Source organism: Argopecten irradians, chromosome 12 (assembly GCF_041381155.1).
Source record: "Argopecten irradians isolate NY chromosome 12, Ai_NY, whole genome shotgun sequence".
Taxonomy (NCBI): domain Eukaryota; kingdom Metazoa; phylum Mollusca; class Bivalvia; order Pectinida; family Pectinidae; genus Argopecten; species Argopecten irradians.
In genome coordinates, this window is record NC_091145.1 from 12,954,210 (window position 1) to 12,977,078 (window position 22,869).

The 22,869-nt window shown below is 32.6% G+C and overlaps 1 protein-coding gene across 1 annotated transcript in view; it reads left to right on the forward strand.

Moving 5' to 3' along the window:
• The first annotated feature begins 554 nt into the window (after positions 1–554).
• LOC138336458 (stabilin-2-like) overlaps positions 555–22,869 on the forward strand; it is a 51,424-nt gene continuing 29,109 nt past the window's right edge. The window contains exons 1-19 of the mRNA XM_069285964.1: positions 555–1,473; positions 3,487–3,572; positions 4,670–4,739; positions 5,259–5,354; positions 7,085–7,207; positions 9,098–9,297; positions 12,720–12,856; positions 13,785–13,845; positions 15,061–15,216; positions 15,868–16,014; positions 16,711–16,860; positions 17,257–17,319; positions 17,999–18,112; positions 18,659–18,709; positions 19,138–19,218; positions 19,961–20,116; positions 20,708–20,764; positions 21,160–21,246; positions 21,866–21,952. Of these exons, the coding sequence (XP_069142065.1) occupies positions 1,155–1,473; positions 3,487–3,572; positions 4,670–4,739; positions 5,259–5,354; positions 7,085–7,207; positions 9,098–9,297; positions 12,720–12,856; positions 13,785–13,845; positions 15,061–15,216; positions 15,868–16,014; positions 16,711–16,860; positions 17,257–17,319; positions 17,999–18,112; positions 18,659–18,709; positions 19,138–19,218; positions 19,961–20,116; positions 20,708–20,764; positions 21,160–21,246; positions 21,866–21,952 (2,241 nt within the window). The 5' untranslated portion in view covers positions 555–1,154. The remainder of the gene's footprint in view (positions 1,474–3,486; positions 3,573–4,669; positions 4,740–5,258; positions 5,355–7,084; positions 7,208–9,097; positions 9,298–12,719; positions 12,857–13,784; positions 13,846–15,060; positions 15,217–15,867; positions 16,015–16,710; positions 16,861–17,256; positions 17,320–17,998; positions 18,113–18,658; positions 18,710–19,137; positions 19,219–19,960; positions 20,117–20,707; positions 20,765–21,159; positions 21,247–21,865; positions 21,953–22,869) is intronic.

Genomic DNA, 22,869 nt, shown 5'->3' on the forward strand with positions numbered 1-22,869 from the left:
GGGTTTATGACTGAGCCTTGTTGTACCCAAGCGTGCAATATTTTTGATATACATATAGATTTACGCCACTTTATACTATATATTTTAAACATTTAGGTGATGCATTCATATAAAACGTGTTTCTTCAAATTACACATCATCTTGTTGCTTTCTTACCTTGATTTTAGTTGTTCAGTTGTCAGTCAGAAAGTCTTATCGATCTTTAAACACATCGTGTTTATTTTCATATAGCTACAACTGTATTTACATAATAGTATGGACTTGTTTGTAAAAAATATTTATTTATTTTCCCCCACTTTGATCAAAAGACATTGACTTTTGTATTGACCTATTAACGATTTATTTTTCAAATATAACAACAATATTTATGTATTTTCTTAACGTCTATTTATTTATTACTTACGGTTTTTATAAAGAAAATACGATATGAAGATACAGATTAAATGGTTGTATCTTTCCGCTGATCTTTATTGCTTTTTAAGGGCATTCATGGACAAAACAAAATTTATGTGCTATGGTTCAAGTTAATGCGTAGTTAATCAAATACGAATCTTGCAATTATAAATCAATTTTCATATAAAGTATGGATCGGGAAAATAAACTTAGTTAAGTAGTTCCGTGTTAGTTCTCAGGATTACGTAGCATGTTACACATCATCTTGATTACCTCTCGGTTAGTAAGTAATTATCTTTTGTTCTTCTAACATTACACACTATATTGCTTTGTCAGCCATAGTCCTTGACCTTTGACCGTGCTCTCACGTGATGAAATACATAGAATGTGCGCTTATATCCGGTCCCAAGTGTTCGGAGTCTAACTTCGTAGTTTGAAATATCCGTTAAGTACAGATTTGGCAAGTGTCTTGGTAATATTACTCAGACACAAGTCCCCATATCCTTAATCCTCATATCCCTCACATAGGGGTATACGTGTAGGATTCTGTCCCTGGATCCCTATTCTTGTCTCTCGTGATATGACTGTCACGAATTCTAATTGCGTCGTGTTCGAAAAAGTGGAATAAGATATTAACCAAAATATGAGTTTATACTGTTCATGATATATCAGTTCGTATTTGTGAATATAACTAACATGTCGCTTTAGTTTGTTGAATGTTTTTTATTGATTGATCTGCAAGAACGCAACATCAAACAATTATGTATCGAGGATTTTTTGTATTACTTATATTCCAACTGTCCTCCCCTTCCGCTACGGGGTTCATGTCCATTTTGAGGTTCTGTAATGATACCAGTACCGTGACCTTTCGTACCAAATGTGTCTCGTGCTCGGACAATGCCGATGTGGAGTGTCCATCTGGGACCAGGAAACTGACCAGCAACCGAGGACTATCCGACTGTTCCTACATTGTGCAGTTCATGGGTTTGGAAATATCTTCATCGGGATGTCGGCATACATGTTTGGAGCAAATTCAGATTCCTAAATGTTGCGACGGCTATTGGGGACAAAATTGTGATCGTAAGTAAAGATGTTGTATATCCAGTGCCAGCATTTATATAAATGGCATTGATTAATTAACAGGATTGATTAACAATAACTCACCCACGATAAATCACAAATTCATTCGATTCACTTTAGTGCATTATTCTATAGTAACTGAATACTATAGGACAACACAGTCATGGATCGATCTGTTTATTTACTAACTAATCATAGAAATAAACACACAGGTATATGTATATATAGAACAAATTCAGCTTATCACAAGTTTAATTATCAATCCAAAGAGGAAGAGTCCGAAATTGCGTACAATTTACGGTTTGTTATAATGATTAGATCACAAAAGCTTCCGTAGAGGTTAATGTCAGAAAAACTTGTATTACAGAATTCTATGAATTTCTCATTTTGCTGTAATTTCTGATAACAATATCTCGCTACTACATTGAAGAATTACAAAAACTTAATGTTTCTTTTATCATAGCTTTATGAATCTTATGTACGTTCACATACTTTCTAGCATCTTCCTAAGTTAATGAAGAGAAAGAGAACATTTCGGAATGATAACCGATGCCTTATTTACATTTACTCCATTCAGAAAAACTTTATTTATCCGTCGAATCTTTTACCATATATAGCTAAATTCCGGCTATTAACCCTAATTAAAAGGATGAATCGAGGCTTTTCCACAATATCGACCGACAAAGAGCCCTTGAGACACTTATCATTAAGGCAGTTCATAGCTGTAGGCGTGCTAACCTTCTCATTAAAATCTTATATACATATATATACCCACGACATTAAGGATAAGTCATCACGTACAGTCGTGCATTGTATTTATATATGGTCACAATACAATACAAAATTTCACAAAATAAAAAATAATATACGTGTATTGTAAAATTGGAAATGTTCATGATTCGGTGTAAGGACAAATTATAACGAATGAAAAGTCTCGATCACCTAAAGGAACATACATGTAGATATACGATGGTGATTTTTATGTGATGCTGCAATTAATGATATGTTTTTGTTTTAACTTAATAACAAGTTATCATACAGCTAAAATTCTCTTGTTTTTCCATTGTTGACTATGTATCCATTCAAAAGCTCACGCTCGGCAGCCCAATATGTTATCTGTAACTGTCCAATACGTACTTGTGTAATAAGTGAAATTGTGCAGTTTTGGGCGAGACGCATGACCCTCTACTGAGTTTCTTAAAAGTATCGCTAATAACAATGTATGTCATCACACCTCTGTTTAAAATATAAATCTTATATTAATGGTGTTTTAATACTTAAGTCTTGCCTACTGCTGTAGTGGTGAGAATTACAGTTATTGAATAACGATAATTAGAACATTTTAGCGATTTCCACTAAAAATCCTGTACAGACAAAGCTCATATTACATTGTATGTAAGGTAGTGTGCCTTGAAATCACAGACAGATTAATACGTACCAGTGTTAAATTTACATTTCAAAAGTCAACATCAAGAAATACATGTATCTGTGAAAGCCAAAAGTTCAAAGTGCACGATGTAGGTGTTGCACGTTTCAGAGTCAAAAATGACGGCGACTCGAATAATATGTAATGACTAAGGAAATGTTGTCATTTCGGAACACTATACAGTGCTGAACTTATTCTCTGAGTTATTTACGAGGGAATACTTTTTTTACTTGATGTTTTATTTATTTTCAAAAAGAATGTAGATTAAATGTTAAAATATTCAGTTATTGATGGCGTTACGTAGTAAAGCCGTCTATATAATCCTTAAAACCATTGTCATCAACAGACATCATGTTTGTATATCTTTCGTCTTAACAGACGACACGCGAGAAGATGTATAACATCCGGTTTAACAGAGATTATGGCCAAATAGGTCTCCCTTATATCGCCATCGGGATTGTCATACATGTACTTTCTACTCAACGGGATAGAAAATCTCCTTTTTTATCAATCAGGCCCCTTAATCTTTTCTCCCATTAATTGTACATTGACCTATAACGTTGATTAAATCTCGTCATTGTTTTCAGGCTGCCCGGGAGTCCATGGCATTGTGTGCTCTGGCCACGGTGAATGTAACGATACAATGACAGGTACAGGGGAATGTCAATGCCATGTACGTATTAACACAAGTTTTACATTTCTGTTTGTGTCTCAGCTGACCAATGTCATCAATTATCATCTACCATTACTGTGTAGCACTTTCTGTTTAGATTTTCCCTTTAATAACCCTCAAATGACAGCAAGTCAAGTGAATTTGAACTTTTAATAACCCTCAAATGACAGCAAGTCAAGTGAATTTGAACTTTTAATAACCCTCAAATGACACAAAGTCAAGTGAATTTCAAATTTTAATAACCCTCAAATGACAGCAAGTCAAGTGAATTTGAACTTTTAATAACCCTCAAATGACACCAAGTTAAGTGAACTTAAACTTGAACTTAAATTTGGATTTGAAACAAACATTTAGTCACACTATCAACCATCCTTGGTATTCAAGAGGTTACTATCACTGTCGCTATATCCACTCCTGGACTATGTTATAACAAAACTGAAGGCTTTGTGTGTCCCCATAGATGGAGCAAGTACTTTGGTCATTTTGATATACATAAAAATAATCGAATAATGGTACACTTTTGGCTTTGAAGTTAGGTGTCGTGTTCTTTGTAATCTTCAAAGAACGCTTCTATAGGATTGTGAATGGAAAATATTTTGCTCTATAATTATGCCTTCAGTTTTGCTTTGAGAAGTTGCAGGCTCCACATTTGCATTTAGAAATAAAAATGGGTTCGACATTAATGGTTTAGAGGGTAACCTCAGAAACTGATAGCCGTCGCACGAGATAATATTGCCCAGAAATTTAATATACAACCTTAAGTAAAACCATGATGACTCGGAGTTGAAATGACAATCTAAAAACGTTTCACTCATCTAGACTTCGACTCATATATATTGTGTACAGTGACCGAGGATCTTCCCGTCGATTTAGCTACCTACTGGGTCTAGATAATGTACCTACGAGTACTTGTGGTTTTGTTGATGTTGTCACTTAAGATTTTCAAGTTTTTAAAAGTCATCCTTCTTAATATATAATTCAGAAGATTTTTTAATTAAAATGTTGAGATCATTTGTTTGATTACATTACTAATATCATTTGCTGGATGGAAATCCCTTGTTTGATCGCGATCAAATCAGTTATTGTTGTTTTAACAGGACAACTTCCAAGGATATGCCTGTGAACAATGTGCGAACGAAACTATGTACGGACGAAACTGTGACAATGGTATTTATATAAGCTCAATATTAATGTAGTCTAAGTTAATTACAGAAATGCTTTAGAATGTTAGTACGTATACGATTTTCATTTGATATGACTAATCATCACATATTGCGTCATACATATATTTCCATCAAAAAATAAAGTGCTCAAATAAAAGTCAGTATTTTGGGGTTGCATATGTACTTAAATAAGCAACTACCTGGTACAACTGCAAGTTAAAATGAAATGCGCAAAACTTCTCCAAATTCGAAAACTATATTCCACCAATCAGAATGAAGAAAGGCTGGAAATGCGGGACACTGTATGTAAACAATCAACCAGCACGCAGTTTATGCAACATGCATAGTTATGGTTGTTTTGATTCAAACATATTTTATTTGCACATTATATACAAATTGGATTAAACACTTATTTTTAACTTATAATCCGTCTTCTCCCATTAGTCACGAAATATAGAGTTAAACGGGCTACATTTGTCTGAGATAAAGGAGATTGTAATATGAATTTGACTTGTTGTTGTAGCATGTGAGTGTGTGAACGGAGTATGTGATGGAGGCGTTCTCGGAAATGGCGAGTGTTTTTGCGACTCTGGGTACGAGGGACCACGCTGTGACCAGTGTAAGTGATTGGTGAGACCCTTCCTATTTACACTCAAATTTTCCTTTGTGCAAACATATTTCTTTTTTTAGTCTGTATTTTCTTTGGTTTCAAAATATATCAACTATAGAAAGTAGTTTAAAGTATCAGCAATCAGCTCTTAATTCATGATTTTGTATTTAAATGGATTTGAAAAAAAAAATATTTCAAATGTGTCTTTTATGTTTTGAGGGTAACTATACAAATACGTAAAATAGAAATAGAGCGTAAAAACGAGGGAATTCACCGTTCAATACAACTGTACTGAATTAGCGTCATATCAATCATATGTCATCGTTCTCTATCATAACAGCACGTGTGCCCTTATGTCATAACGATAACTTACATAAGTTATAACTCTATACATGTATCCCTATCATGGATATTACATTGTATGACCATCACTACCCTATAGGTATTGTGCTTCGTCTATAGTCGTCCGCTGTCCGTCGTGCGCCGTTCGTACACATTTTATTCAATGTTACATTGGTAACGTTGACCAAAATCTTTGATAAAAACCTTCTTGTGAATAACTGAGAGACCTAGCTAGGGTACTGATATTGAAATGTCGATTACTGGCACGAAGAGCTGACAAGCTTGTTCAAATTCATGGTCACATACATGTAGGTCAAATTGGTTAAAATCTTGCAACAACTTCTTGTCAATAATTAAGAAGCATATGGTGCAAATGTATTGCCTTAAATGTAAGTCATTACTTTCTACTTTAATTGAGTTGTATTTTGCCAATAGTCAGATTACCATTAAGGCCCATGTGACTCTTGTTTGTTTTGAAAATTATTTCTTTTTATAATAAAAACGAATGATCAGAAAAAAAGATATTCTGTCCTTAACGGCAATATCCCAAACACAATTGACATAAGACATCAGTAACGATTTATTGTTATTAATTAGGAAGACCAGAGACGTGTAATTGGATCTGTAGCATGCTGGGAAAAAGGGCTACAAACTGTTTTCAAAAGATTACATTGATTTTCATTCAAAGACACAAAGGGCAAATAGGCACAAACCTTTAAACGATTTCAGATGCTTTTCAGATGACCGTTAAGGCCATGGTGGTTAAAAGACATATTTTTTAAAACCAGATATGAAAAGGCTTATTACAACAACTTCTAACACAGATTGCACCTTTTCAAGACCAACAAGAGTACTGCGAAATTAAAAAGAATGATATTTAAGTTTTGTCATTGAAATCAATCACACAACTCAATACTGTCTTTTGTTTGATTGCTATTCTTAATCAAAGTTAATCGATTTTATTAATCACAGTTAATTGATATTTTTGTACCACAGTTAATTGATATTTTTGTACCACAGTTAATTGATATTTTTGTACCACAGTTAATTGATATTTTTGTACCACAGTTAATTGATATTTTTGTACCACAGTTAATTGATATTTTTGTACCACAGTTAATTGATATTTTTGTACCACAGTTAATTGATATTTTTTGTACCACAGTTAATTGATATTTTTGTACCACAGTTAATTGATATTTTTGTACCACAGTTAATTGATATTTTTGTACCACAGTTAATTGATATTTTTGTACCACAGTTAATTGATATTTTTGTACCACAGTTAATTGATATTTTTTGTACCACAGTTAATTGATATTTTTGTACCACAGTTAATTGATATTATTAACCACAATTAATTAGTAAACTGTACATGTGGTGTCTTGTTTTAATAGGGATAGAGGAGTGCTCTAATATATCCTGTGATGAGAACTCAAGATGTGTCAATGTCCACGGTTACGTAATGTGTTCCTGTAACCATGGTTACATAAAATCGTCAATAAATAACACGTGTGAAGGTAAGTTAACACCTTTATGTCTGATTAAGTTTTAACTGCTTTTAGGATAACCTGATAGGTCATGCCTGTGTCTTTGCATGAAATCTGAGAGAACACGCATTGTACACATTTTGTTTTCCTCGCATAAAACTTCTTACTCTGACATTTTGATAACAGTGCCAGGAGAAAAGTGGTATTGTTATTGTATAAACCTCTATAGCAAGTTTTATTTTTAACTACTTGATAAGAATAAAGACAGATATTTGAATTTAAAATGCATCATTTCTTCTCGTTCACACAAGAAACTTTTAAAAATTCACTATAAATGTCTTTTTTTTTCATTATAATAAAAACAACATATTCATACATCGTAATCCAAACAGGTTTGAAACGCAGCTTTTCTTCTCGGTCCCATATAAAGCTTTTTAAAGTGTCATTTTTACTCTCGAATAATTACAAAAGTATATTATCTATCCATTTATCCTAGTCCATGCAGGTTTGAAATGAATTGTCTATAAATATTTGACGTTAGGTGTGACAGATAAACGATATTTTCGTGAGATAATGAATGTGACTTGCATCAGATAGATATACTACAGAGTATATGTATTTCGATTTTAATGTCGATTATGTGCTTATAACGTAGTTGCATCGCCGGACAAATGGTATTTTCTTATCTATTAAAAACAGGAGCAGATGAATTAGTATTTTTCTTCGGTAACAAAAGTTACATATTTTACACTATTGCAACTAAACAAAAGTTACTTATTTTATAATATTTCCACTATTAAAAAATGTGAGCTTCTTATTTTATTTCATTATAAAACTAAAGTACACGTATTTAAAATAATTATTTGCATCCTGGAAAAAATCCATGACACTATGCCCTATATTGATTGAGGTACTGATTGCACAGACAACAATAGCAAAACAAGTTATTATACATGTATTTTTGTGTTACTTCAGACATACATTGTTGTATATATATGCGATGGAACATCAATTACTGTAAAAATGTTAAATATTATTTATGCTCTGTCGGCATGCATCGTTTTGGCCTCCCTTAACTGCAGCAGGTAAAGAATGCTAAGCATGTGTAACCTCTGTAGTGTCCCTCAGTAGTGATGTAAACTCTTTAGAGTCTCTCAGAAGTGATTTACACGGTATTAGTACGCTGGCTCCGGAGGTTGTGATAAGGACCTTCTTCCGCTATGTAATCATGTGCATACACAGGTTATTAAACGCATCAAAATATGATGTAATCTTTCGTGTTGTTAGGTGAAACATGTCGGATCGTAAACTGTTATTTATAATTAGTTCTTCTAGTTAATTAATCTTCATATTGTATTGTTTGAATGATACTTACATTGGTGACAAAAACAAATAAAAAATAAAAAGAAACAAATAAAAAAATAGTATTAATTATAAAAAAGAAAAAAAAGAAAAGAAACATGTACCGCAGCCAATGTTCTGGTTTTGTTACACGTATCTTATTTATTCCAAGATTTACTATCACTGTCGTTACCTCTGTAATATTTCTTATCAAAACTGAAGACAATCATGAAGGAAAAGTACTAACGGGTAGAAACGATCAAATTAACTATGAGAACCATGATGCGCACCATCTTTCAAGTCACACAGTCAATAACAGTGTACCATTACTCGATTCGTTTGATATACATCAAAGGACCAAACTATACATGCTCATCTGTTATCGCACACAAAGCCTTCAGTTCTGCTCGCATATTCCAGGGGAGGGCATAGCGACAGTGAGAGTTACCTCTGGACTATCGAGGATGATTCTATAGTAACTTTGCAATTGACATAAGATTTAGATTTACATTTGTAGCCAGCAAACATTGTTACATGTAATTACTAAAACTAATTGGGTTTCAATCATATACAATACAGAGATAAATGAATGTGAGAGAAGTCCTTTGTGCAATGAGAACGCTACGTGCACCCCTACCGGTCCTATGCAGTATAACTGTACCTGTCGTGATGGTTTCCATGGAGACGGTTATGCCTGCATGGCTATTGATCCTTGTCAGGTTGATAACGGTGGATGTGTCCAGAATTCGTCCCTATGTGTCTTTACAGGACCAGGAAAGGTAGGAATACTAGCATAATAATATCATTTATAAGTAGAAATACTGACATTATATCCTATTATTTATAGGTCGGAATATTAACATGATATCCAGTTGTTATAGGTTAAAATACTGGCATGATATCAGATTGTTTAGGTTGGAATACGTGCATGATATCAATTGTTTGGGTTGGGTTACAAAGTATGATTTCAAATTGTTAAAGATAGGAATACTGACATGATATTAAATTGTAATAGGTAAGAAAATATAACGTAATATGAAGTTGTTTTAGGTCGGAATACTAACCTGATATCATAATATGAAATTGTTACAGCTAGGAATACTGACATGATATCGAATTGTTATATGTTCGAATACTGACATGATATGAAATTCTTATAGGTACTAATACAAGCATAATATGAAATTCTTATAGGTACTAATACTGACATGATATAAAATTGTTAAAGGTAGGGATACTAGCATGATATGAAATTCTTATAGGTACTAATACTGACATAATATCAAATTGTTATAGGTCAGAATACTATATGATATTAATCAAGTTGTTATTATCTAAATAAATTGATGTGTTTATATTCAGGGAAAGGATTGGAGGGTTGCAATGATATGGAATAAATCTATATTGATATTGTTTACCAACCCATTTTTACGGTGACTTCACTTCGCGTTTTTCCTGCTGAGCGACTTACAGTATTCATGGCGACTTTATTTCGCGTTTTTTCTGTCGAGCGACTTACAGTATTCACAATGACTTGATTTCACTTTGTTCTGCTGAGCGACTTACAGTATTCATGGCGACTTTATTTTAATATTCCAGACATGTTATACATCTGAAGACTGCCAATGTTGGGGCCTTGGGGTCAGCCTTCAAAAATATAAACAAATGTCCCCACACAGGAGGGCTCTCATTCATCACACCACTTACATACATGTATTATAATAACTCACATTTATCCTATAAACATATACATTTATACCAACAACATTTCATATATACATACCTAACTAAACCATTATCATACACACCGTCAGTTACATATATACATACATACATACATACATACATACATACATACATACATACATACATACATATGGGTCAATGAAGTAATGTCAACAGTTATTTTCCATATAACACTGGATCCGGATGCTTATAGAGATATGTCTGTAGGATACGAATTACTTAAAGTAGTAAATATATGCCTTATACATACATACATACATACATACATACATACATACATACATACATACATACATACATACATACATACATACATACATACATACATACATACATACATACATACATACATACATACATACATACATACATACATACATTACATACATACATACATACATACAAAATGCACATACATATCTACATAAACACACACGAATACATACAAAAAGTACGTACATATACATATACAAAACATAAACAAAAGCTGACATATGTCTCTCACACGTGTGTGGCACCTGAACACAAACAAAAAATATTACGAATATGAACAAAAAGGAAAAAAAGAAAAGAAAAAAAAAGCACAAAACATTGGAGATACTTGTATAGTCCTGGTCTCTTCTCCTATATAAAAAAAATGTATGATAATATTTAGTACATGTATTGCCATAACTTTTTCAGGGGAAGTTCTTAGAAGGTGAAATTTAGCTGAAGTGTCATTATTACTTTAAAATATCATATGAAAAATTTGTAGATATTCTATAGTGTCATTCAGCCCAAGTTTTTATATTGAATTCCAGTTCTTACATTTTATGTCCATAAGCCATATATAAAACTGGTTCAAAGAGAAATTTAACTATACATAAAATGGCTCATTACACTAGCTATAATATATAGCTATAAAAACTATACATGGACTGACTCGTAGCGGTTTAGAGTAAATATACTATAAACTATACATTTATAGCTGTAAAAAAACATGTGACTTGTACACGAACTTACTCAAATGTATACGAACATATTGTAAATATGTTTACGGTATTTTGATTTATAAATTAAAGATATGTGACCATACTTCCCACGTCTTTTCAAATTTTTCAGTTTCATCTCTTCTTTGGGCTATAACTTTGTCAATTTTATATATATTTGAAAAATAATTGATATATTCATTTAAAATGGGTTTCCTTTTATGCCTTAATGTATAATATATAAAAAAAAATTAGCATGAAACATAATGGTATCAACAGGATCCATCTGTGTATGTCTTGCCGGAAATTCTGTGATAATTGACATTAATAAAAAAAAGGTGCTCTATAGTTTCCTTGCTGTTTTGGCATAAATTACATAATTCACATTGTCCTATTCCAATTATTTTTAGGTAGTGGTTAAGTGGAAGTATTCTTGAAATTTGTCTAAAAATAAACCATTGAATAAAGTATTTACATATATGTGTGGCGACTTAATTTCGTGTTTTTCTGCCGAGCAACTTACAGTATTCACGATTTCATTTCGCATTTTCAGCGGACCGACTTACAGTATTCACGACTTCATTTCGCATTTTCAGCGGACCGACTTACAGTATTCACGATTTCATTTCGCATTTTCAGCGGACCGACTTACAGTATTCACGACTTCATTTCGCATTTTTAGCGGACCGACTTACAGTATTCACGACTTCATTTCGCATTTTCAGCGGACCGACTTACAGTATTCACGACTTCATTTCGCATTTTCAGCGGACCGACTTACAGTATTCACGATTTCATTTCGCATTTTCAGCGGACCGACTTACAGTATTCACGACTTCATTTCGCATTTTTAGCGGAGCGACTTACAGTATTCACGTCGACTTCATTTCGCATTTTTAGCGGAGCGACTTACAGTATTCACGTCGACTTCATTTCGCGTTTATCTGCCGAGCGACTTACAGTATTCATGTTTGTATATATACATGTATTGTAGTTAGGTTGTGTTGGCAGAGTTGGTTGTTGGATGCCATAGACACTAAACCCAGTAATCCTTTGTAGAGTGTATCTGACTTCGTTGTACCGTCAAATAGGCGGGCGCTCCGAAAAATAAACGGAGGAATGAACGTTGTTACATACATACATACATACATACATACATACATACATACATACATACATACATACATACATACATAGCGACTTCATTTCGCGATCCATACTCTTTATATTCTACTTGATTAATTTCGCAGCAACTTTTTTTCGCGATTTCTAGTTTGTTACAAAATTCACGAAAATAAGTAATTTTACATCACATTTGAAATTACATGATACATAATGACTTTATTTTATCGATTTGGTTGCATTTAACATAAACCGAAGGTCAACCCTAAATAGATACTAATTAGAATTAACTTCAAATTTGTTGCATATATTAGGCATACTTAGTAAATAGTAATTTCTATTTTAAATACAAATTTGATTTTCAGAGAGAGTGTCAGTGCCTTCCAGGATTTGAGGGATATACAGAAGGGTTTGGGTGCAATTTGATAGATGTTTGTGTTTTCAACTCGAGTCATTGTCATGAACATGCAATCTGTCGAACAACAGGTCCTCGACGATTCGAGTAAGTTACCGGTTATAATCTCAATGGATAACCAGTGTAAGATCCATAATGAAAAACCAATGCAGTTGATTTTCACGCATGGGAGTGAAGTTAAAGTCTCAATCGATAATACACTTTAGTTTTTACGTATCAAAGGATTTAATACTTTCATTCTGATGTGACAAGAATATAATTTCACTTTGGACTTGATTTTATTAATACTTTACTTTAATAACTGTCATCGTTATTTTATAAATACTTGACGTGGTTTTATTTATTTTTCTTTGTCATTGCATTATTTAAATGATCAGTATTGCATCGGATAATATCAATATATCATTCGAAAACATCAATGTTTCTTTACACAACATTAATATTATATTTCTAATTGCTGTTTTATACAATGGACATTTTTATTGGATTGAAATTAAGGAAATCATACATAAAGGAAACACTTGAAGTTTTTTTGTTACAACACAAATAAATTGTTCACACTCAACTCCTACTTAGAGTACACTCAGACTTTTTTGTGTTATATATCTCTTATGTAACATAAATATCTATTCCGTATAATCATTAAACATCAATGAATTATATATTATACTTACAAACTATTCCGTGCCATTATCTAATAAACCGTCAATTCGATGTACCAGAAATGACTAATATCAAGATCCATCCTATATGACAATAAAGCATGTATAAAAACGACTTATTTTCGCAGCTTCTGTTTTTCGCTATTTCCTTTCCAAACAGGTTAGCGAATGATAAAATTCGCGGATTTAAAATTGTATGGAAATTTAACTTAATAGAAATGTTGTATTTATTAATTTACGGAGTTAAACATTCACGATTTGACTTGGATCGCAAAATTCGCGAGACTAAATCACACGCGAAAATAAGTTGAGTGACAGTATTTCTTTTGATATCTAGGATATGTATTTTATAGATGTGTCTGTAAGGAAGGTTATGGAGGAGACGGAATTCAGTGCTACACCAATATTGTCGACGTAAGTAAGCTACAGGAAATATGGCTGTTCAGTACAGACTACTCCCTATGTTCTGTAAACGCACCTCGCACTTCATACACGCTACACACCGCATACATGGGAGGCAGTCCTCACATTACCCTGGCTGTTAATAGGACGTTAATTAATCAAACAAACAATGTTTTGTAATTGTACTGTATCACCAAAATTGATATAGATAAATTGTAGTATGTTATGGCTGGCGTACTCCGGTAATGGCTTCACATGTTCGCCACGCACTATCCTAATTAAACCATGCCTAGTTTCTTTATGATATGTTTTCCATAAAGACGTTACTTATCACTTATTTATAAATATTTATTAGGGGTGTCATTTTCAACATATTCACTATTCGAATATTCCGTCATTTTGATATTCGATATTCGTTTTAAATACTGAAAACCATAAAGTTAACACATTCTCATGTCAACAATGTGTACTGCTAATTGTCACTTACCGACAGTAAACACAATGAAACATTTTATCTCTTAAATAGAATATCCTGCTTCATTTTTTTTAATTTTGCGCTGTTAATGCTTGATTTGATATTTTTGTGTTTTCCCCCGAATAACGTCCTCCTATTCAAATACCAATCTACTGAACACCCCTATTAATATATGAACATGGCAAGGTGAAACCGCTCTTCCATGTATCTATCTATTGTGCCAAATATATTTACATATTTCTTGTTTGTTATTTATTTGGAGAATTCTATTTTGATTGCTCGTTTTCAAACATGACCGCCATTTCTCGGCTTCTAAATAGTCAAAACATGGGTTTTTAGGAATAACCGACTAAAATGGTACATCTTAGTAGAATGTTGTTAGGATGAACGTGTGTTGGGGTAGTGATCGTGTTGGGGACTTCTGTAATGGTTACCTATTGCAATAAGGATTTTTTTTTTTAATTTATAATTCACTGACCGTTGATTAATTATGATTCGACTATAGACATAACCCTGCAGACTACTACTTATAATATTGTTAACAGAAGTGTAATCAAAATGATATGTTGAAATGATATATTTCCAAATTTCTTTTTCACATGGTGTTTTGTAAAGTTATATGGCGACATTCTGTATTTTCTTTCAAAGCTCTGTACAAAACAATCATATGTTGTAATTTATGTACTTAATTGAAATAAAATTCTGTATAAACTAAAGTACACAAACGCACTGTTGCGTGTTTCTCTCCATAGCGATTACGGGAGATCAATAATGATGACCCGGTCTTGGAGAGTCGTTTAGCGCTGGCATTGCAATGGCTGGACAAAGTCTACTCGACCGAGCTTAAGAATCACGGACCTTTCACCCTCTTTATTCCAGTTGACCAAGGGTTCCGGACAATACGTGACGTATGTAGCGAAATTTCTTGAGAAATTGTGTTAATTGTTATAATTTTTCGATATTTTTATAAAAAATACCCAAAAAACAAATAAAAAAGTATGTTGCTATTGTCTGATACGTACTGTAGATATTGCAACGATATCCCCAGAACTATCTAATTATGAAAATGAAATAAATCGAATTATTTTAAGTAATTGGAAATAGCTGTCGGACTAACATTTCAAAAATTTTAATCACACATACCTCATCAGTGGATATATCGGCATTTACTATAACAGTGAGTTTGAATAATAAGAAAATTTAAATCAACCCTGCTAATTACAGAAAATGGCGCGTAATAATTAAGAGCCAATACCGTATAGGCGGTTGTTTTGCGGGGATGATATTTTCGAGATTTCACGTTCTTGTAATGATTACGTAAATTTGATCTCGAAATATAAAGACATTATTGAATCATAGATACCCTTAAGGCCAGATTGTGGAGATTTAGAACCGTTAAAATATTTTTTTAAAGATCATATTGCGAAAAAAAATTGACCTATGAAAAAAACAATTTTGATGTATTTAATCCATAGAATAGAAACAATTATTGTGGTAGTTAAACGATGAAAAACACATTTTCCTGCTATTTTTGTTTTGTTTTGACATTTTTTGTGCAGTTTGGGGATTTTCTAAACAACACGGATCGTGCTCAACAAATTCTTCGGCAGCATATTGTGGTTGGTACATTAACTCTGGAAGATTTACAAGACAGTGACGTGTTTTACACACTTCAAGGAGTGCCAGCTCAAATCATGGTCCGGAAGGTGAGCGGTCATTAGTGAATATTCAGTTAACCGAAACGTTACATGACGATTTTACAATAATTAAATAGTCAAAGTCACGCATGTTTTCACACAAGCGAATTTGCGCCGCAACTCATGCTCAAATGTATCATCGAGTCGTTTTACCTAAAAATAGAATCTCTTAAGTTAGTGATAGTAGCGATTGTATCTTTGTGTTAGACGACGAAATTCGAGATTTCGATCTAGATCATCAAAATAACTGCGTATCGTCTAGGCAGTGGAATACACCCAGATGTACTTTAATTTCTAGGTTTAAAGGGTCCGCAAATGGATTTGATGTCACAACGTATGCATGATTAATGATTTTAAACTTTTAGAATTCTTTGGATGTAATAGGTGTAAAAGTATGTTTCTTCGGAAAACCTAGTTACGCTCCAAGTGCTCGTAGGAAAATGAACAGTTATTGAAAGGCTGAACTATGATAGCCTTATCTAAAAAAAATGAATGTAACATTTTCTCCATCGAGACGCGCAACACAAAACAGCGATGAACTGACTCTTTTAAAGAGTTAGTGCAATTGTTTTGAAAGTGGTCCCTTAGTTCCAAAATGATGAATAATCTTTTGATTTTACTTATGATATTATGGTTTTCATTTGAAAAGATATATAAAAATATTTAAGTAGTACTGACAATAACAAAGTCTTCTTCGCTTCACAGAGAACTCTTGGCTTCCAGTACCGTTACAAGCTGCATGGGTCTGCTGCCCGAACCCTGTTACTGAAATCGGATATTCGAGCGGCAAACGGCATCATCCACGTGACAAATAAACTGCTTACAAATGATCCCATTCTGAATGGAAACACAACTGTATGTATTAAGGGTTACATTTCTTGCCCATACTGCAGGACATATACCTATCAGAATGATTTAGTTGTTTTCTGACTGAAGCGACGGAAATGTCCTAACTTTGTATGAATAAACTTTGTTTTAGTGAGATTTTATTTTCAAGACTTAACCATTTGTAACAATTAGTATAGAATCAATATGTATACATAAACTTATCTTATCTTGTTTGGAATGAAACATATGAACTGTTACAATTCAGTTTTAAATGTTTTAAATGATTCTGAAAAGGGGACTAAGGTTACCAAGGTCTGATGTACAATTCTATTGACACATCAGCATCGTTTTTTTCAATATAATATTTAGAAATTATAATTAAAATGCACATATGACATCTATGTATATTTCTCTATATTTTAGAGGTCGATCTTATCGCTAGTTAAAGCGGAAGGTCGGTACAACAGACTACAAATGCTAATAGCGGTAAGTTTATAATTCATCATTGTTTTTAGTTCTAAATATTTTGTTTTCGGTAAGTTTGAAGTTTCTGTTAGTCCTGAATGATAGCGATCCCTACATATTGTAATGAACTTGACAATTAATATGAAATCATATTCCTCTTAGTGTATCTTCAATGTAAATCATTATAGCTTTTCAGATATAAAAACAGATTGCATTTTTCCCTTATAAATTGCCCTTTATTAAAACAATCACATCAAAATATGTACATTTAATAGAATCTGTCAGAAAATACTTATTTTAACCGTTTCACTTTTTAATTGACCAATTAAGAGCTGCAGCCCTTCAATAACATGGCAGTCATTATCGCCTTTGTAAAAAATAATACTTCATATGTATATTTATTGAATATTTTGTATTTTTGTTATTGTTATTTTCAAAAAATAAAGTTTTCTCGCCAGATTTGTATTTTTACTGTAAATGTTGTATTTTGATTGGCCAATATTGAGTGAGAAATAAGAACTTATATTTTCACTCGGGTGAAATATAAGACATATGTTATTCACCATATAACATTTATTTCACTGTTCAAAAAGTATTAAATCAATATGATGTTGTTGTTTTTTCATATCGAGATAAATGACCTTTTGTGGATCAACCTTAAGAGATGAATTTCTCTGAGTTACGGTGTTCTTTGTTTCAGGCGGCGGGTATGGAAGGGGAATTTCAAGCGGATAACATCACAGTCGTCGTCTGTTCTAACAACGCGTGGGATGTACTGCCTTCTGGTACATTAGATTATTTCATGTCAGCAGAGGTAACTAGGCTTCTTTTGTAGCTATGACAATGCATTTCGTTTCATCTCTCTCTTATTTTCCCTAATAACAGATTAAAATGATAATAATTTTCAATAAGGTGATTAGAACATTGATGCAAGTCGAGTAATTGAGACAAAGCGAAAGAATGTTATGTTGATACGACAAGAAAAATTAGGCTTCCGCATATATGTATTATATTACTTCGAATTAATATAAACTACAAATATATATATATATGTATATTCATTTGAAAATTTGTTCAAGTATCAAAGGTATAGAAAATACTAGTATAGTTTTGTACAATCAATTTGTTGATATGTACACTACGTGCATGTTCTCTATATAGACTGTAATTAATAATATTAAAAATAAAATAATTTGAAGTTGAAAAACAAATATCAGAAACAATGCATGTCCATTATCAGCTAAAGAGTTTTAACAATTTGTCAGGGGATACTTAGTTAAAACAAGTATATTTCTTATCACAGTAAACACGTGATTTTAATAGACCTCTGTAAATGTGATTTGTATCTATATGTATGTAGGGACTGGACAAATTACGGGTAGTGCTACGTCATCACATATTCCAAGGAGTGGTAAGTTACGCTAAACATTGACAACAATTTATAAGTAAACACATCCCTGTTACCACAAAAACGTTACCGTATATCCGGTTATTTTTGCGAATAAACACTTTTGGCTTAAACGATAAAATTTGATATTAGCGGTTATAAAAATTTCCTATTTTTTTGTTTATCTCGCTATAAGACTATATTTTTTGCCGATCTAATTTTCACTATAATATCATGCGAAATCGAAAAAAAATCTTCCCTACCAAAATTACCGGTCTTATGGTATTACCGTTTAATCAGCCTTGATGACTTGAATAATTATATTTTATAATTACACACGTAACTTTGTAATAAATATTTTCATGTGACATTCCAAGTTAAGCAATTTGAAAAATTTGTTATGCTGGGAGACTGTTATAAATGGTAACATGTGTGCTTTATCAAACTTGTAGATAGAGATAGCTGACCTAATCAACAAACAGCGGATCCTTTCTAAGGCCAACACACATGTCCCAGTGCAAGTCACAACAGCGGTAAGTTTTTAATTGAAACAAATGTAGTACTTTTATTTCATCATCCAATATAGCCAGATGTGTACAGTGACTGTATCATTTCGTTATTTTGTCTTTTCGCCGAGAAAGGACAAAAATAAAGAATGGCTAATTCTGGTCTATTCGTCCTAATAAAGACGAAAACACAGACACGTAATAAACGAAAAATTAACGAGCTCTTAATATGGTCTTGTTTTCCTAACAAGAAATAAATGTAGAGTTTACTTATATTTGTCTTTTGAGGGCAAAAAGACGAGATTTTAATGTTTCTAATTTTCAGAACGAAAAGATGTAACAAAGCAATCAGCCACAGTTGATGTGCATACAATTTATCGTAATAAATTTAAAACGTTACCAAACTTTGTATACAGCTGGAATTTCCTGAATCTTTTTATAGCCTATCTACAGGACTTTCTCCCTTGAACACACGGATGTTACTTCTTGTGACGTACCTCTTATAAATCACATTGATGTATATCAATAAAAACATAAACATTTACATGAGATGCTAGATATACCACGGTAGGTTTACTTTTTAACTCTTATACCCCCAATTAATCAACTCGTTATTGCTTTGTTTGTTTTTAAATAACTCACTCGTGTGAAATAAATTCCATATCCGACTACTTGTTTTGAACCCTTTTATTACTGATTAAATTCTTTGGACACGTGCTTGACTTTATTTTTATCAAAATGATTAGAAATCTGCTATCTATGTTTTAAGGGAGCTGTGATGCTGTCAGAAGACGTCCGAATCGTGCAGGCAGACATTCCAGCAAGGAATGGCCTATACCACCATCTAAACAAACTCCTACTACCATCAGACATATACAATTTCTTGCCACATCGTTGCAATGACACTATTGTTGAAGAAGTAACGGTAAAGTAGTTCTTGAATTTTGTAAATAAACAGAAAAGAAAAAATGTAAATAATAATTACGTAATTTAATATTTAGAAAAATATAATCAATAAAGATTAAGTTAATTCATGTAGGGAATTTATTTTCAAAATACGGCGGTCTATTTTCTTGAAACTCAAGAAGGTGTTTGGGATAGCTACCCATAACCATGCACTATTAGTTTTGATATATTCCGTCTTTGCATATAACAGAGTCATACCTCCTTTGTAGTTAGATATCCATTCTGGGGTCATTATCTTGTGAGTGAAACCTACGTCGTATTCTATGAAAAGTATGGCGTTATGCTCGCAAACATGTGACGTCAAATCAATAACTTCCCCAGGGGCAAATAACTCTGAAGTACACAAATACGAAATAAGCGTCCGCGAAGTGATTCTGAAGATAATGATGTCATTGTAGCTTGTGGCGTCATTTTAGCAGACGTGAAAATGTTAACAAAATCCTCTTAAAATTATGATGATACTACACATAGATCAATACAACACATTTCATGACGCAATATATTTCCGCGTATAAAACACCATATAACTAATATATTGTCTGTGCTATAGGGCTTGTGTCGGAGCTGTAATGACGTAGGAGCTACCTGTCCAGAAACTGGTTTAGCCGTGAGTGATTTAGTTATTAGGTTCTCTTTAATTTTGACCTTCTTGTTATATGATTAAAAAGTACGGAAATGGTTATAACATTGGGAAATAAGTAATTGTTTCCGTTTTACAGAGATTCATTAATGCTTAAGTATCTCTACATAATGTCACAAATGTTAAACAATAAACGAGAAATGTGTTGTAATTACGTATACCATTATGACCTAATTTACTTCAAGCCAGTTTTAAAATAATATTGTTTTAAATTATTATATATCTGTGTATTGCAATGTCATTAGCATAATAGTAATTGTATTTATCATATACCCGGCTGCTGTATTGCTGTGTGTCATTTTAATGTCGAGTCATATCACTGTGCTGTTATCTGATCCGAACCCTGATGTTTTAATGTTTAGGTTAGGGTGGAAGGCTGTACATATTTCGACTTGAACACGTTCCTGAAAGCAGCTGGCTGCACTACAGTGTGTAACAGAACCACAGTGGTACGTACGTTTATTTAAATAGAAGCGATAACCTAATGTACTGAAAAAAACATTTGAAAAAAAATAATCTTGATTAATTTAATTATTATAGAAATCATGGCTTCAAATAGATGTTATCACCAACTACCCAATTGATTAACTATGATTTTGTTATAAAAAACGAAGTCATCACTTACTTGTCAAAACATACAATAGTCTATTGAAAGCATTTAAAGTGTTCCATGAAAGTTCGCGCATCAACAAATCAATTCTGGCAGTCTTAACGCGCAGAGCATACAAATATCTTTCCAACAGAAAGATAAATTAAAAAAAAAATATTCCGAACTATGAAACAGCAGTACCTCTTCCATGCTATAATACAGTATGTAGTAAGCAATGGGAGGGAGGACGGTTATAAAACTTTATACTCCCGTAAATACAGTTCCGGAGATGGCAAATATGGAGAAGTGAAAAGGGTGGAAAATTAGAGGATAAAAATTAACAATGGTGATATTACACGTTATGGGTTAATCAGTACTTCTATTAAATTCAGTTACATCTAAGATACGTACGCTTACATTAATACATTTTTATCATAGTTATACGTGAAAAGGTGATAGTTGAATTATGTCTTTAACAGGAAGAGCGTTGCTGCGAAGGTTTCCATGGTGACGATTGCCAGCCATGTCCTGGAGGCTTTGTAAATCCTTGTAATGGAAACGGAGAGGTAATGTTCATATTGTCTAAACCTTTATACCTTCTATGCTTATTTACTCCTCTGAAATTAATGGTCTTCTATACTAAAACAAAAATAAAATAAATTATAATAATAATAAAAAAAATATAAAAAGGAAAAAAAATGACTTGATACTCCTAACTATTATTTCTTACGCATATTTTATGATTGTACCAAAATTGTCCAATGAACGTTCAGATAAATAATATGCTTTCACTTTACCTATTCTCACCATGAACGAAAATTAAAAAAAAAATATAAGTGTTATCGTGAGGATAAATGTCGTGTAGAGAAATCACTGTTTGACGTATGTATGTATTTATTATGCATAATGTACCTAATACAGAACGTTTCAAGATGTATTGGTCTTCTTTGGTCCATGTAGAGCTATTCCAGAAAAGTACAAATAGTTCAATTTGTTAGTCTCGGAAATTCAGATAAAACGAAACTGAAATTAAAATTTCTGGCTGGTCAACGCAAATTCTGTTTAGACAAACAAAAATTGACACGATCATTTGAATATCTTTTGTTTGTTTATTTGTTTGATTAATTTAACGTCCTATAACAGCTATGGCCATATAAGGACGGCCTCCAATGCATGCGGTGCATTACGTGTGTGAAGTGCTTGGTGCGTGTTTCGGGAGACTGGTATATTTGAATACCTCTGTCTACCTGACATATATATGTTTGAAGTGTATCCTTTACAAAGAAGAGGAAAACTGTGTCAAATACAGGACATGGATAAGGAATATATCATCACGTTTCCAGGATTTAGTATCTTATTTAATTAAGACGGTCTAAAATGATAAAAAACACTATATATGTATTTAATGTCAGAATTTATTTTTATTAAATGATAACCTTAACTTTAGCAGTAGTATATCTCGAGACATTTCCGCCATATAAAC